Source organism: Cnephaeus nilssonii, assembly GCF_951640355.1.
Source record: "Cnephaeus nilssonii genome assembly, chromosome: 21".
Lineage (NCBI taxonomy): Eukaryota > Metazoa > Chordata > Mammalia > Chiroptera > Vespertilionidae > Cnephaeus > Cnephaeus nilssonii.
Window position 1 is genome coordinate 43,455,468 of NC_137092.1, and position 13,944 is coordinate 43,469,411.

The window sequence follows — 13,944 nt, forward strand, 5'->3', positions numbered from 1 at the left end:
TTTCATATGTTTCTGGCCATCTGTATGTCTGCTGTGGAGAAGTGTCTACTTAGGTCCTTTGCCCATTTTTTATTTGGATTGTTTGTCTTCCTATTGTGAAGTTGTATGAGTTCCTTATATACTTTGGATATTAACCCTTTACTAGATGTATCATTGCCAAATACGTTCTCCCATACAGGGGGCTCCCTTTTCGTTTTGTTGGGATGTGCAGAAACCTTTTATATATTTTGATTGTGTTATTATTTTGATGTAGTCCCATTTGTTTATTTCCTCCTTAGTTTTCTTTGTCCTAGGACAGTGGTCGGCAAAATGCGGCTTGTGAGCCACATGCAGCTCTTTGGCCCCTTGAGTGTGGCTCTTCCACAAAATAACATGTGCGGGCGCGCACGTATAGTGCGATTGAAACTTCGTGGCCCATGCGCAGAAGTCGGTTTTCGGCTCTCAAAAGAAATTTCAATCGTTGTACTGTTGATATTTGGCTCTGTTGACTGATGAGTTTGCCGACCACTGTCCTAGGAGATGTATCTATAAACATCTTGCTACAAGAGATGTCTGAGGTTTTGCTACATATGGTTTCTTTTAGGATTTTTATGGTTTCACAACTTACATTTATTATCCATTTTGAGTTTATTCTTGTGTATGGTGTAAGTTGGTGTTCTAGTTTCATTTTTTTGCATGTATCTATCCAATTTTCCCAACACCATTTATCGAAGAGACTGTCTTGACTCCATTGTATACTCTTGTCTCCTTGGTCAAATATTAATTGGGCATAATGGCTTGGATCGATTTGTGGGGTCTCTGTTCTGTTCCATTGATCTATGTCTATGCCTGTTCTTGTGCCAGTGCCAGGCTGTTTCAATTACGGTGGCTTTGTAGTATAACTTGAAATCTGACCTTGTGATTCCTCCAACTTTGTTTTTTGTTCTCAAGATTGCTGCGGCTCTTCAGGGTCCTTTTGGTTCCATATACATTTTGGAGTGTTTGTTCTCGCTCTGTGAAATGTGCTGTTGGTATTTTAATGGGGAGTGCATTGAATCTGTGGATCGCCTGGGGTAGTATGGACATTTTAATGATGCTGAGTCTACGAATCCATGAACACGGTATATTCTTCCACTTGTTTATATCATCTTCTATCTCTTTTTACAACGTCCTGTAGTTTTCTGAATACAGGTCTTTTGCCTCCTTGGTAAAGTTTATTCCTAAGTATCTTAATATTTTTGTTGTTGCAATGGTAAATGAAATTTGTTTAGTTTATCTTTCTGAGAATTCATTATTGGTGTATAAAAAAAAACATCGATTTTTTTGGGTATTGCTTTTGTATCCTGTTACATTGTCTAATTCATTTATTAAATCTAGTAGTTATTTGATGGAGTCTTTAGGGTTTTCTTTGTACAATATCATGCTGTCTGTGAATAATGAGAGTTTTACTTCCTCCTTTCCAATTTGGATGCCTTTTACCTCTTCTTCTTGTCTGAACGCTGTGGCTAGGACTTCCTGTGCTGAGTAAGAGTGGCCATCGCTGTCTTGTTCCTGTTCTTAGGGGAAATGGGTTTAGTGTTTGCCATTGAGTATGATGTTGGCTGTAGGTTTGTCATATATGGCCTTTATCCTTTTGAGATATGCTCCCTCTATTCCCATTTTGCTGAGAGTTTTTATCAAAAATGGGTGTTGGATTTTGTCAAATGCTTTTTCTGTCTATTGATACGAGCATGTGGTTTTTATCTCTCAACTTGTTTGTGATGTATCACATTTATTGATTTGTGCATATTGTACCAGCCTTGCATCCCTGGAATAAATCCCACTTGGTCATGGTGTATGATCTTTTTAATACATTGCTGGATGCGATTTGCTAATATTTTGTTGAGGATTTTAGCATCTATGTTCATCATGGATACTGGCCTGTAATTCTTTCTCTTTGTAGAGTTTTCATCTGGTTTTGGAATCAGGATAAGGCTGGCCTCATAAAAAGAGCTGGAAGTGTTCCTTCCTCTTGGATTTTTTGAAATAGTTTGAGGAGGATAGGTGTCAGTTCTTCTTTGAATGTTTGGTAAAACTCCCCTGTGAAGCCATCCAGACCCGGGCTTTTGTTCGCTGGGAGTTTTTAAATTATTGCTTCTATTTCACCAGTTCTTATTGGCCTATTCACGTTTTATGATTCTTCCTGATTCAGTTTTGGGAGATTGTATTTTTCTAGGAATTTGCCCATTTCACCCACATTGCCCCACTTGTTGGCATATGGTTGTTCATAGTATTTTCTTACAATCCTTTGTATTTCTGTGGTGTCAGTGGTTATTTCTTCACTTTCATTTCTGATGTTATTTATTTGGGTCCTCTCCTTTGTTTCTTGATGAGTCTGGCTAACGGTTCATCAATTTTGTTTATCCTTTCAAAGAACCAGCTCTTGGTTTCATTGATTTTGTTTATTTTTTTTATTTTTCTTGTCTCTATATCATTTATTTCTGCTCTAATCTTGATTATTTCTTTCCTTCTACTTACTCGGGACTTTCCTTGTTTTTATCTTTCGAGTTGTTTAAGTTGTAGGGTTAAATAGTTTATTTTTTATTTTTTCTTGTTTTTTTTGAGGTAGGCCAATAGTGCTATGAACTTCCCTCTCAGGACTGCTTTTGCTGTGTCCCAGAGATTTTGGGTCATTGTGTGTTCATTCTCATTTGTTTCCAGGAAGTTTTTTATTTCTTTCTTGATCTCATTGGTAAACCATTTATTGTTTAATAACATGCTATTTAGCCTCCGTGAGTTTGAATGTTTTGTGGCGTCTTTACTGTAACTGATTTCTAATTTCATTCCACTGTGATCTGAGAAGATGCTTGATATGATTTCAATCATCTTGAACTTGTAGACTTGTTTTGTGTCCTAACATGTGGTCTATCTTTGTGAATGATCCATGTGCACTTGAGAAGAATGCATGTTCTTCAGTTTTGGGGTGAAATGTTTTATAAATGTCAATTAAATCCATCTAACTCAGTGTATCATTTAGAGTCACTATTTCTTGTAAAGCTTTTGCCTGAAAGATCTATCCAGTGAAGTCAGTGGTGTGTTAAAGTCCCCTACTATGACTGTATTATTGTTGATCTCTCCGTTAAAGTCCTCTAGAAGTTTTTTTATATATATATATTAGGTGCTCTTATATTGGGTGCATATGTGTTTACAGGGTTACATCCTCTTGTTGGATCGATCCCTTTGGTATATTATGTAGTACCCTGTGTTGTCTCTTGTGATGGCCTTCATTTTGAAGTCTGTTTTGTCGGATGTGAGTATTGCTACTCCAGCTTTTTTCTTTCCCATTTGCATGGAAAATTTTTTTCCATCCCTTCACTCTCATCCAGTGTGTGTCTTTTGTTCTGAGTGGGTCTCTTGTAGACAGCATATAGTAGGGTCATGTTTTTGTATCCATTCAGTTACCCTATGCCTTTTGATTGGAACATTTAATCCATTTACATTCAGGGTTATTACTGATAGGTACTTATTTATTGCCATTTTAATTCTGTATGCCTAGGTTTCTCTCTCTCCTTCTTCTTCTCATCACAGCAGTCCTTTTAGCATTTCTTGTAATGCCGGCTTGGTGGTAATGTACTCCTTTAGCCATTTTTTTTCCGGGAAGCTCTTTATTTCACCATCTATTTTGAGTGATAGCCTTGCTGGTTATAGTAACCTTGGTCACAGATCCTTGCTTTCCATTACCTTAAGTACTTCATGCCATTCCCTTCTGGCCTATAGAGTTTCTGATGAGAAATCAGGTGTCAGCTTTCTGGGGGTTCTTTTGTAGGTCACAGTTTGCTTTTCTCTTGCTGCCTTTAAGATTCTTTGTCTTTAATTTTTGGCATTTTAAAATATGAAGTGTCTGAGCATGAGCCTATTTGGGTTCTTCTTGCTTGGGGCTCTCTGTGCCTCCTGAACTTGTGTGACTTTTTCCTTCTCCAGGTTAGGGAAGTTTTCTGCCATTATTTCTTCAAACATGTTCTTTATCCCTTTCTCCCTTTCTGCCTCTTCTGGCACATCTGCTATTTGAATGTTTTTATGTTTTATGTTGTCCCACAGCTCCCTTAAGCTGTCCTCCTGTTTTTTTTCTTTTTGGTTCTCTGAGTGATTTTTTTCAACCCTGTCTTCTAATTCACTGATTTGATCCTCAGCTTCCCCTAATTTGCTGTGTATTCCTTCCAATGTGTTCTTTATTTGTGCTATCACATTCTTTATTTCTGTTTTCATAGTTACTATATCTTTTCTCATGCTGTTGAGCATCTTTACTTTATTCTGAATTCTTTATCAGAAACATTTCTTATCTCCATTTCATTTATCTCTTCTTCTGGAGAATTCTCTTGTTCTTTCATTTATAGGTTGTTTCTTTGTCTACTCATTTTGGCTGCCTATTTGGGACTGTGACTATGTATTAAGTAGATCTGCTATGCCTCTCAATCTCAAGTGCAGGACAGTGTCAAACGCTGTTTCTGACTAATTAGGTTAGGCACAGTGGTCAGCAAACTCATTAGTCAACAGAGCCAAATAGCAACAGTACAACGATTGAAATTTCTTTTGAGAGCCAAATTTTTTAAACTAAAACTTCTTCTAACGCCACTTCTTCAAAATAGACTCGCCCAGGCTGTGGTATTTGGTGGAAGAGCCACACTCAAGGGGCCAAAGAGCTGCAAGTGGCTCACGAGCTGCAGTTTGCCGACCATGGGGTTAGGCAAAGACTCAAAGCCTCCAGAGGATGCCTCTGTCTACAGACTGAGAGGATTCCATCTTGATTCCCTCAGGCAATCATCGTGGTGGGGCAACTGCTTCTGCCTGGAGGCTAATTGTTATTCTCAGTCTCTTAATTGGACTCAGAAACTCCGCACCATGGGGTAAGGTGTTTTCCAATAGGGTGGGCCACCTGTCTTCCCCCCAGGCAAGGCCACCTGTATAGCAAATGTCTGTGTGAGAAAGATGACCTCCGCAGCATGAGGAATGACTCAGCACAGGAAACCAGGGTGTCTGCCTTCTGAGCTCTGACCCCAGAGCCCCTGATCCTGCCTCCTACCAGTCTGTATACAGTCTCTACCTGCCTGCCCTCCCTCTGCCAGAGCACAAGGTGGGTGGCTCCACAGGGAATTTTGTACTTTGGCCCTTTAAGAGGGTGCCTGAATTTCCAGCTGTCTCTCCCTAGCAGACAGCAACCCTGCTGCTTTTCACAGCCTGATGTTATGTGGGTACCCTTCTCAGTTCTGGTGCTCTCTGCTGGGGGGCCCAGCTGGGGTATTAGACCCCAGAGTTCCCAGTGGCAACCCCCCACAGCGGAGGTATCTTTCCGGAACTTCAGTTGCCGTCTGTGGGAGCTCAGCCAGTCCTTTCGTGCCTCCTACCAGTCTCTACGCAGTCTCCACTTTCGGTCCTCGGTTACTAGGGTTCTCTCCAGTGAGTCTCTGTTGATTTTTCTGGAAACTTTTCTATATTTTAGTTGTAATTCCAGTTTGGTCCTGGGAGCATGTCCATGCAGCATCCACTTACTCCGCCACAATTTTTTATCTGTCTGTTCTCACTGCTATTTTGTGACATTCTTCTCGATGGACTTGGATGGGTATGAACTTTTGAACCAAGAACATCACCATCGACCTTCCTGCACAGGTAGAGCCTTTCCTGCACTCTGTCTGAGGTTTGAAGTGTCGGCTCACACTGCCTGAGGCCACACGGACACGGACACCACCTTCTCCATAAAAGGGAGCAGTGAGCTCTAAGCAGAGTCCACGCCAAAATGTTTTTGCCAAATGTTAAAAACTGAGGTTGCTAGCACCACACACTGTAGGGGCGGACGGACATTTCACAGGTGACGCCCACGGCTCTGAAGCTGGATCCAGAGGGGAACAGGCCGGCCACCTGGCAGAGCTGTGCTGGAACCCAGCTCTGCCTCGGCTGCTGCATGGTCCAGTCAAGAAGTTCACATTTTCCACACAACTGAGATGTGAAAATACCCGTCAAAGGAGGATGGAAAGCGTCAAACTTCATCACTGTGACTTCTCTCAGTCACACACACCGACGGTTGTCCTGAGGGGCGGGCGCTGCGCAGTGTCAGGGGTGGTAATGAAAGAGCATGTGGCACTTTCTGCCTTTTTTTTTTTTAAATATTTCTATTGATTTCAGAGAGGAAGGGAGAGGGAAAGAGAGATAGAAACATCTATGATGAGAGAGAATCACTGATAGGCTGCCTCCTGCACACTCCATACTGGGGATCGAGCCCGCAGCCCAGGCATGTGCCCTGACCAGGAATCGAACCCTGACCTCCTGGGTCATAGGTCAATGCTCAACCACTGAGCCATGCCAGTTAGGCTCGTCCTGCTTTTAAGAGGCTTGAGAGATGAATGAGAAGACAAGCCCTTTAGGTCGAACAATTAGGGCCAACAAAAGGAGTTCTTTAGAACCTTCAGAACCATGGTGCAGAATGCAGTGGGCAGTTCAGGAGGCCCTCAGAGCCGCCGCCCTCACTCCTCAGAGGCGAGGCCCAGGCTCCCGGCCCCAGCCTGTCTCCCTGCTCCAGGGGCGTGGCCAGGGATCTCACTCAAGTCTGTGCACGAGGCAGTGACCAGACACACGTCCAGGTGCTCCTGCTGTTGGGGAGCCTGAAGGAGCCACGTGTGAAAAAGACAGGAGTGGGCTTGCCTGGGCTGCTACTGAGTCAGGAGTGACCACAGCGGCTACAAGGACCGGGGCACATGCCGGCCATGACACAGGAGACAGAGGGACACTTCCTGTGCTTCTTCCATTACAGTAAGACCCTACTACTTAAGGTTACTCATACAATGTTTTTTTAAATAATACCCAAAATGGCACTTGCTCTAGAATACATGAAGTACTCCTAACGGGGGAGAGACATCCCGGAGGCAGGCCACAGCGAGGCTCAGGTTCTCACGTGTCGGCTCCGCTGTGTGCGCATGTGACACAGATGAGAAGGGTCAGGTGCTGGACACAGAGGTCACAGAAGTCAAACGTGCTCCCCAGGCAGCACCGTCACGGGACGAAGCAGGGGAGGGGGAAGGTGCTAACGCGCCTCCGTGGTCACCTGCGCCAGAGCCTGCGGCGATGGGAAGCAGCCGGGGAGGGCTCCCTCTCCGGGCCGGTGGGCTGGACGGTCCTTCAGTGTGCGCTGCGGTCTGACAAAGAAACGCCCTCCCCACCTGCTGCCTCACACTCTGCAGCCACCTGCCGGTCCGACCAAGGACAGCTTCCTTCGTGACTATCTGTTTCTGTCCCGGGCTCCTGAAACCCTCCCCCTGAATACACTCTCGTACGAGAGCATTAACACAAAGACGCGTTAAACTTGACTGGACTTTTTCTTATTGATGTATCAGTTATACACATTCGACGAGACTTGGAAGGAAAGTTATATTTTACCACCCCTCCCCCAAAGCACAGTAAAACAGTCAGAGCGGAGAGAGAGAGGAGCTCCGACAGGGAGACAAGTTGGAATTCCCGAAACTAAATCGAGCAGGTTACCAAGTGGGGTGACACCTCCATAGAGTCAAAGGGATGGGCTGGGCGAGGTCTGCAGGCCCACGGGGGACGCAGGAGGGGGGGGGGACGCAAGCACCCTCTCCCCCGGGAGCAAGTCTGTGCGGGGAAAGCGCTCAGCTCTACTATAACGAGATGGGGGGGGGAGAACGGGAGGGGGGGAGGGGGCGTCTGGGAAAGTGGTTCATTAAATATAACAATTAACACTAAACAATGGACTGTTACTTCAAGAAGCATTACTTCTTTCATTTTCATTTCAGCAAGAACAAAAGAACCCAGGATTTAAGAACCAAATTCCTTTCCCATGACACAGTTTATGGTCATCACAATAAAATTCACTCCTGACCCCACTGTGAAAACAAACCCAGAGAGAGAAAAAGGATGTTGTCTCTGAGGACTGTTATCTAATGAAGTTCACCAAGATGTGATAATCAGTCATCAGGAAATGAAGAATCCAAACAATGAGAGTCCTAACAGTTCCCCGAAGGTGAGAAAGACCGTTTCTACTAGAACAGGAAGGTTATGGGGATCATCAATTCTCCAACAGCACTTCACACTGTAAACTAATGGGCACTGGCTCCCCACAGGCTGCCGTGTAAACTAATGGGCACTGGCTCCCACACTTACAGCCGTGTAAACTAATGGGCACTGGCTCCCACACTTACAGCCGTGTAAACTAATGGGCACTGGCTCCCCACAGGCCGCCGTGTAAACTAATGGGCACTGGCTCCCCACACATACAGCCGTGTAAACTAATGGGCACTGGCTCCCACACTTACAGTCGTGTAAACTAATGGGCACTGGCTCCCACACTTACAGCCGTGTAAACTAATGGGCACTGGCTCCCCACAGGCCGCCGTGTAAACTAATGGGCACTGGCTCCCACACTTACAGCCGTGTAAACTAATGGGCAGGGGCTCCCCACAGGCCGCCGTGTAAACTAATGGGCACTGGCTCCCCACAGGCCGCCGTGTAAACTAATGGGCACTGGCTCCCCCACAGGCCGCCGTGTAAACTAATGAGCACTGGCTCCCACACTTACAGCCGTGTAAACTAATGGGCACTGGCTCCCCACAGGCCGCCGTGTAAACTAATGGGCACTGGCTCCCCACAGGCCACCGTGTAAACTAATGGGCACTGGCTCCCACACATGCCACCATGTAAAGCACATACTGAAGAACTCCATCCCCTTCCTTCATGAGAACAGTCCCTGAACAAACAGGAGCATTTTCTCCCGAACAAGTGCGTGTCCTGTTCCCTAGTAACCCACTGCTCACCCGACTTCAGCCCATGGCTGCACAAGGGCTACCACTCACAGACACTTTCCTGTTCTGAAGAAATGGCAGAGAAATCATCCCGCACCTAAGTGTTCAGCTACCTGAGAGTTCAAACATCCTTGGAGTAACGTCTGTCGCATTCCCTGCAATGCATTCACCCTCAGACCCATGAGTCTTCCTCACGGCGCTGGGCCCACGTCTAAGTTTCCTTCCACCCTGAACAGAAGTGTGGGCGCTAAAGCAGACAGCGCGCTCCCAGCCAGCACAGGTGCCGGTGCGTCGGGACCGCCCCCTGCTGAAGCGACTGGCTGCTGCTGCGGCAGAAACACAGCCCTGGCCCGAGGCCAAAACCATATGAAAAGCTTATTTCCCTCATCTTCAAGGGTCCAGTCGTGGTCCTGCCGTCGCGGGCGCCTGGGCACTGACGCCTGAGGAAGAGAGCGGGCTTCCGGGGAGGCTGAGTGGGACAGCAGCAGACAGCGCGCTGTGGACTCCGCTGCTGGAGCACACACCCTCCACATCCTTAAAATACTACAAGGAAAGAAAAACCTAGGACTCAAACCCCCAATTCTAGCTCATTCATTTGTTCCTGGTTTAACAGACAGCACAGAGGTATTCATACGGCAACTCCATGAAGAACATGTTTTCGTTTTGTAGTAAAAATGGAATAAACTATGTGTTTTTCCATTCGCTTTATCATGTAACATTCAGAAGCACTCGTATAAACACTGACTTTTACATAACCTGCCTAGCATCTGACACGTCCTTCACTAACAGGAGTAAACATTTGCTGAAGGAGAGAGGGGAACAGAAGCTCAGGACCCAGAACCAAACATCCCACAACCACTGCACTACCCAGCCCACGGCCACTGCACTACTCAGGCCACGGCCACTGCACTACCCAGCCCACGGCCACTGCACTACTCAGGCCACGGCCACTGCACTACTCAGCCCACGGCCACTGCACTACCCAGCCCACGGCCACTGCACTACTCAGGCCACGGCCACTGCACTCACCAGCCCACGGCCACTGCACTACTCAGCCCACGGCCACTGCACTACCCAGCCCACGGCCACTGCACTACTCAGGCCACGGCCACTGCACTCACCAGCCCACGGCCACTGCACTACTCAGGCCACGGCCACTGCACTACCCAGCCCACGGCCACTGCACTACTCAGGCCACGGCCACTGCACTACCCAGGCCACGACCACTGCACTCACCAGCCCACGGCCGCTGCACTCACCAGCCCACGGCCACTGCACTACTCAGGCCACGGCCACTGCACTACCCAGCCCACGGCCACTGCACTACTCAGGCCACGGCCACTGCACTACCCAGGCCACGACCACTGCACTCACCAGCCCACGGCCGCTGCACTCACCAGCCCACGGCCACTGCACTCACCAGGCCAGGACCACTGCACTCACCAGGCCAGGACCACTGCACTACCCAGCCCACGGCCATCTGAAATTCACCTGTGCGACTTCAATTTCTCATTAACTGCTGGGAATCCCACCACAAGCCCAAACAGAAACCTGTATGTCTTTACCTCCCCTTTGGTTTTAAACAAACAGTAGGGCTAAGTCCGACAATGCCATCAGGGAGGCGTTTATGTGGCCTAAAGACACAGCCCCTGCCCGGCACCCACCCCACGCTCACCGCCCGGCGCAGCGGGTCCGGCAGGCGCTGCAGCACTGCGCCAGCCCCGTGCGCTCCCACGGCTCCCTCTCCACAGCCTCACCCCCGGGGTCAGCCCGCCGCCGACAGAGCAGGTGCTCAAAATGTGCCCTTTAACCTCCCAAATGCACTTACCCTTCGAAACGACACGACATAAAACGTGTCTCCCCGCCTGTGGATGGCGTCAAAGAAGTCTTGGTAGCTTCGGGGGGAAGCGTAGTACACTTGGAGCTCCCTCCCGGGGGGCCTGCTGAGAGAGGAGGGGCACGCTTTAGCAGACTGGCACGGCGTCTCAGAAGCGTCCATTCTAAGCCCGCATCTGCCTACGGGAATCTCAACCAAAACACGAGCAACCTTTCGGCAGTTTTCTAGAACAGTCTGAAAAGCCCACGGTCGGAGATCTGTAAGATCAATTCACTGAGGCTGACTCGCTTCTGAGTCGAGACTCAGTCGTCCCAGACAGCCACGTGCACTGGGAAGCACGCGGTCACGGACGCAGCAGCCAGCCGCTTTCCGTGCCAGCGTGCGTGACACTGGATCCCGTGAACCAGGCGTCTGAGGACAGCACTGCGCCCCCGTCAGCTTGGGACTCGAGAACAAGCAGGCTGGCTGGGAGTGCCTGCCCGCCTCTTCCAGGGGGAGTCCTTGGGGAGGCCCAGCTTTGAGCAACGAAAGGACTGCAACGGGGCGGAGGCTGAGGCGCCGTGCGTGAAGCGCCCGCTGCTCTGCCACCTCGCTGCAGCCAGGACAGCCGCTCAGCACCTCGCACCACGCCCGGCCGAGATCCACGCGGACCACAGTGACGCAGTTCTCGGCAATAGGGTCTTTCACTGTTTAGCACAATAAGCCGACACACATAGGTTAAAGGAGAGTTAAGGAAATAATGCTTGTTTTTCTCCCAAAAGAAAGCTTACATGTTTTTTTCTACAGTCTTCTTTTGTGTTTTCAATGAATTTATTTTTTCAATTAATATTTGTTAACTTAGGAGAAAAGAGTGGCCTAAAAGGAAATTAATTAAAAGTGAGTCATAAGAACTTCCTTTGAAATAATTCCATCTGCTCACTAGGCCATTTCTGACTAGAGTGTCTTGAATACACCGTCAATTATTCCTCGTGATACTTACGTTCTGTGGAAACGGACTCAGCAAACAGTGAACCACTCCCTAAGGGACAGCAGGGTCAGCAAGCCCCTGGCTGCAGCGCTGTCATCCACTGACCAACGTGTCACCTGGCTTTCTGTGTTCTGTTCAGACACCTTCTGACCGGGTACTGTTCGCTCGCTAACTCTGACCTCGGGTGGCTCTGGCCTGAATGAAGCTCCCCCAACAAGCCCCTTCTCCAGGGTCACCAATCCGGCCTCCGGCGCCCAGGACAGCAGCACTCCGGCATGCACTTGGCCGTTTTAAACGGTGAAATTGCCAACAAAAAGCACAGGGATGTGGCGGCCATGGCACTGACACCTGGGAAGGACACCCTCACCTGGGAACAGCTACACACATTTGCAACAACCATGAAAGCAATTTGCGTATTGATTTTGGGGTCACAAGGACATCTTAGCAAGTAGGTGGGTTCACAGATACAGAATCCATGAGCAGGCGCGGCCACATTCTCTCACCTGATGCTGGTGGTCTCTGTGTACTGGACAGCCACGAGCTGAGAGCCGGAGCCCTGGCCCAGAGCGCCCTGGGAGAAAACAAAGGACTTAATGTAATGGAAGCACATGAAGATCTCCCGGTGCTGACTCTTCTACATTTACGTTTACTGAACTCTCACTAAAGCACTCATAGAGTTTTTTTCACGAATAGTCTGACATATTGAGTTTATATGACTCAACGCCAAGACAGAAATCAGAGCTCCTATGGTCACATTCTGGCCTGAGGGATGGGTCTTATGGAGGTTGACATTTAAGACACTTCCCATAAATGTTTTTTAAATAGCCCGAAAGCTTAGTCCAAGCATCACAAGTTTTATGACCAGGTCATATAAGTATTATTGGAAATATAACAACTTATGTTTGCTAAAATAATTATTTTCCCAATGAAAAGTTCCTGCAGTGCAAAAGGTCCTTAACAAAGCTAGATCCTACTGTTTACTGAGTTAAACGCAAAACCCTTCATGCCTAAATACAGTAAGGATGAAGTATCATTAAAGAGAGCTCCCAAAAATAAGCAAGACTCGCCAAAACTGGTTTGGCTCAGTGGATAGAGCGTCAGCCTGCGGACTGAGGGGTCCCGGGTTCGATTCTGGTCAAGGGCATGTACATTGGTTGCGGGCACATCCCCGGTGGGGGGCGGGAGGGGGCGGGAGGCAGCTGGTCGATGTTTCTCTCTCATCGATCCCTCTCTCTATCCCTCTCCCTTCCTCTCTGTAAAAAATCAATAAAATATATTTTTTAAAAAAAAATAAGCAAGACTTGTCCCTAGACTCAGACATGACCAGGCTGTAAAAACTGACTCACAGAGACATTAGGCAAATAGAACTGAACAAGCCATTTAGCTATCAAAGACTTAACACCAGTTAACATAGAAACCTCTGAAAAACTGGTAGAGCTTTGGCATTAGTAGCTATAGGGATTGGACAAAAGGTCAAAATCAGCAAAAACGTGAGGTAGACAGTAACATGGAAATGAGATTTTACATAAAACTTTCCGTTTTGTTGTAGATTTGTCCACTTTTCCATTTATTCCTGTCACAGTTTTGCTTTACGTATGTTGAAGCTTTGTTATTAGGAGCCTATGTATTTAGAACTCTGTCTTCTTGATTAAGCGTACTCTCATCACTATGAAATTTCCGTCTTCACCTCTTGTAATATTCTCTGACTGGGAGTCTAGTTTGTCTGACTAATGTAGCCACAGCAGCTTTCTAATACTTAATGTTTGCATAGTATCACACTTTTTCACCCATTAATTTTTCATGTGTGTGTGCTTATATATAAAATGCGAGGCCCGCTACACAAAATTCGTGCACTGGAGGGGGAGGGGTCCCTCAGCCCGGCCTGGACCCTCTCGCAGTCCGGGACCCCTCGGAGGATGTCCGACTGCCAGCTTAGGCCTGATCCCTGGGAGGATCAGGCCTAAGCCGGCAGTTGGACATCCCTCTCACAATCCGGGACCCCTCGCTCCTTACCACCCACCTGCTCACTCCTTACCGCTCAGCTCGCTGCTCCTTAGCACTGCTGCGGAGGCAGGAGAGGCTCCCGCCACCACTGCTGCACTCGCCAGCCGTGAGCCCGGCTTCTGGCTGAGCGGCTGCTCCCCCTGTGGGAGTGCACTGACGACCAGGGGGCAGCTCCTGCATTGAGCATCTGCCCCTGGTGGTCAGTGTGCATCATAGCAACTGGTCGTTCCGGTCGTTCTGCCGTAATGGTCACTTAGGCTTTTATTATATAGACTAGAGGCCCGGTGCACAAAATTCATGCACAGGTAGGGTCCCTAGGCCTGGCCAGTGATAAGGGCCTATCAGGTTCCCCGCCTCCATGCCTCCCCGCC

General features: G+C 47.9%; 1 protein-coding gene across 5 annotated transcripts in view; it reads right to left on the minus strand.

The window, feature by feature from the left end:
* ATF6 (activating transcription factor 6) overlaps window positions 1–13,944 on the minus strand; it is a 138,375-nt gene that overhangs the window by 53,184 nt on the left and 71,247 nt on the right. For 3 of the 5 annotated variants that reach the window (XM_079761973.1, XM_079761972.1, XM_079761970.1), the window contains exons 14-15: window positions 12,073–12,140; window positions 10,594–10,708 (exon numbers count right to left, since the gene is read on the minus strand). In XM_079761973.1, the coding sequence (XP_079618099.1) occupies window positions 10,594–10,708; window positions 12,073–12,140 (183 nt within the window). The remainder of the gene's footprint in view (window positions 1–10,593; window positions 10,709–12,072; window positions 12,141–13,944) is intronic. The other 2 variants (XM_079761974.1, XM_079761971.1) reach the window with 1 other exon arrangement.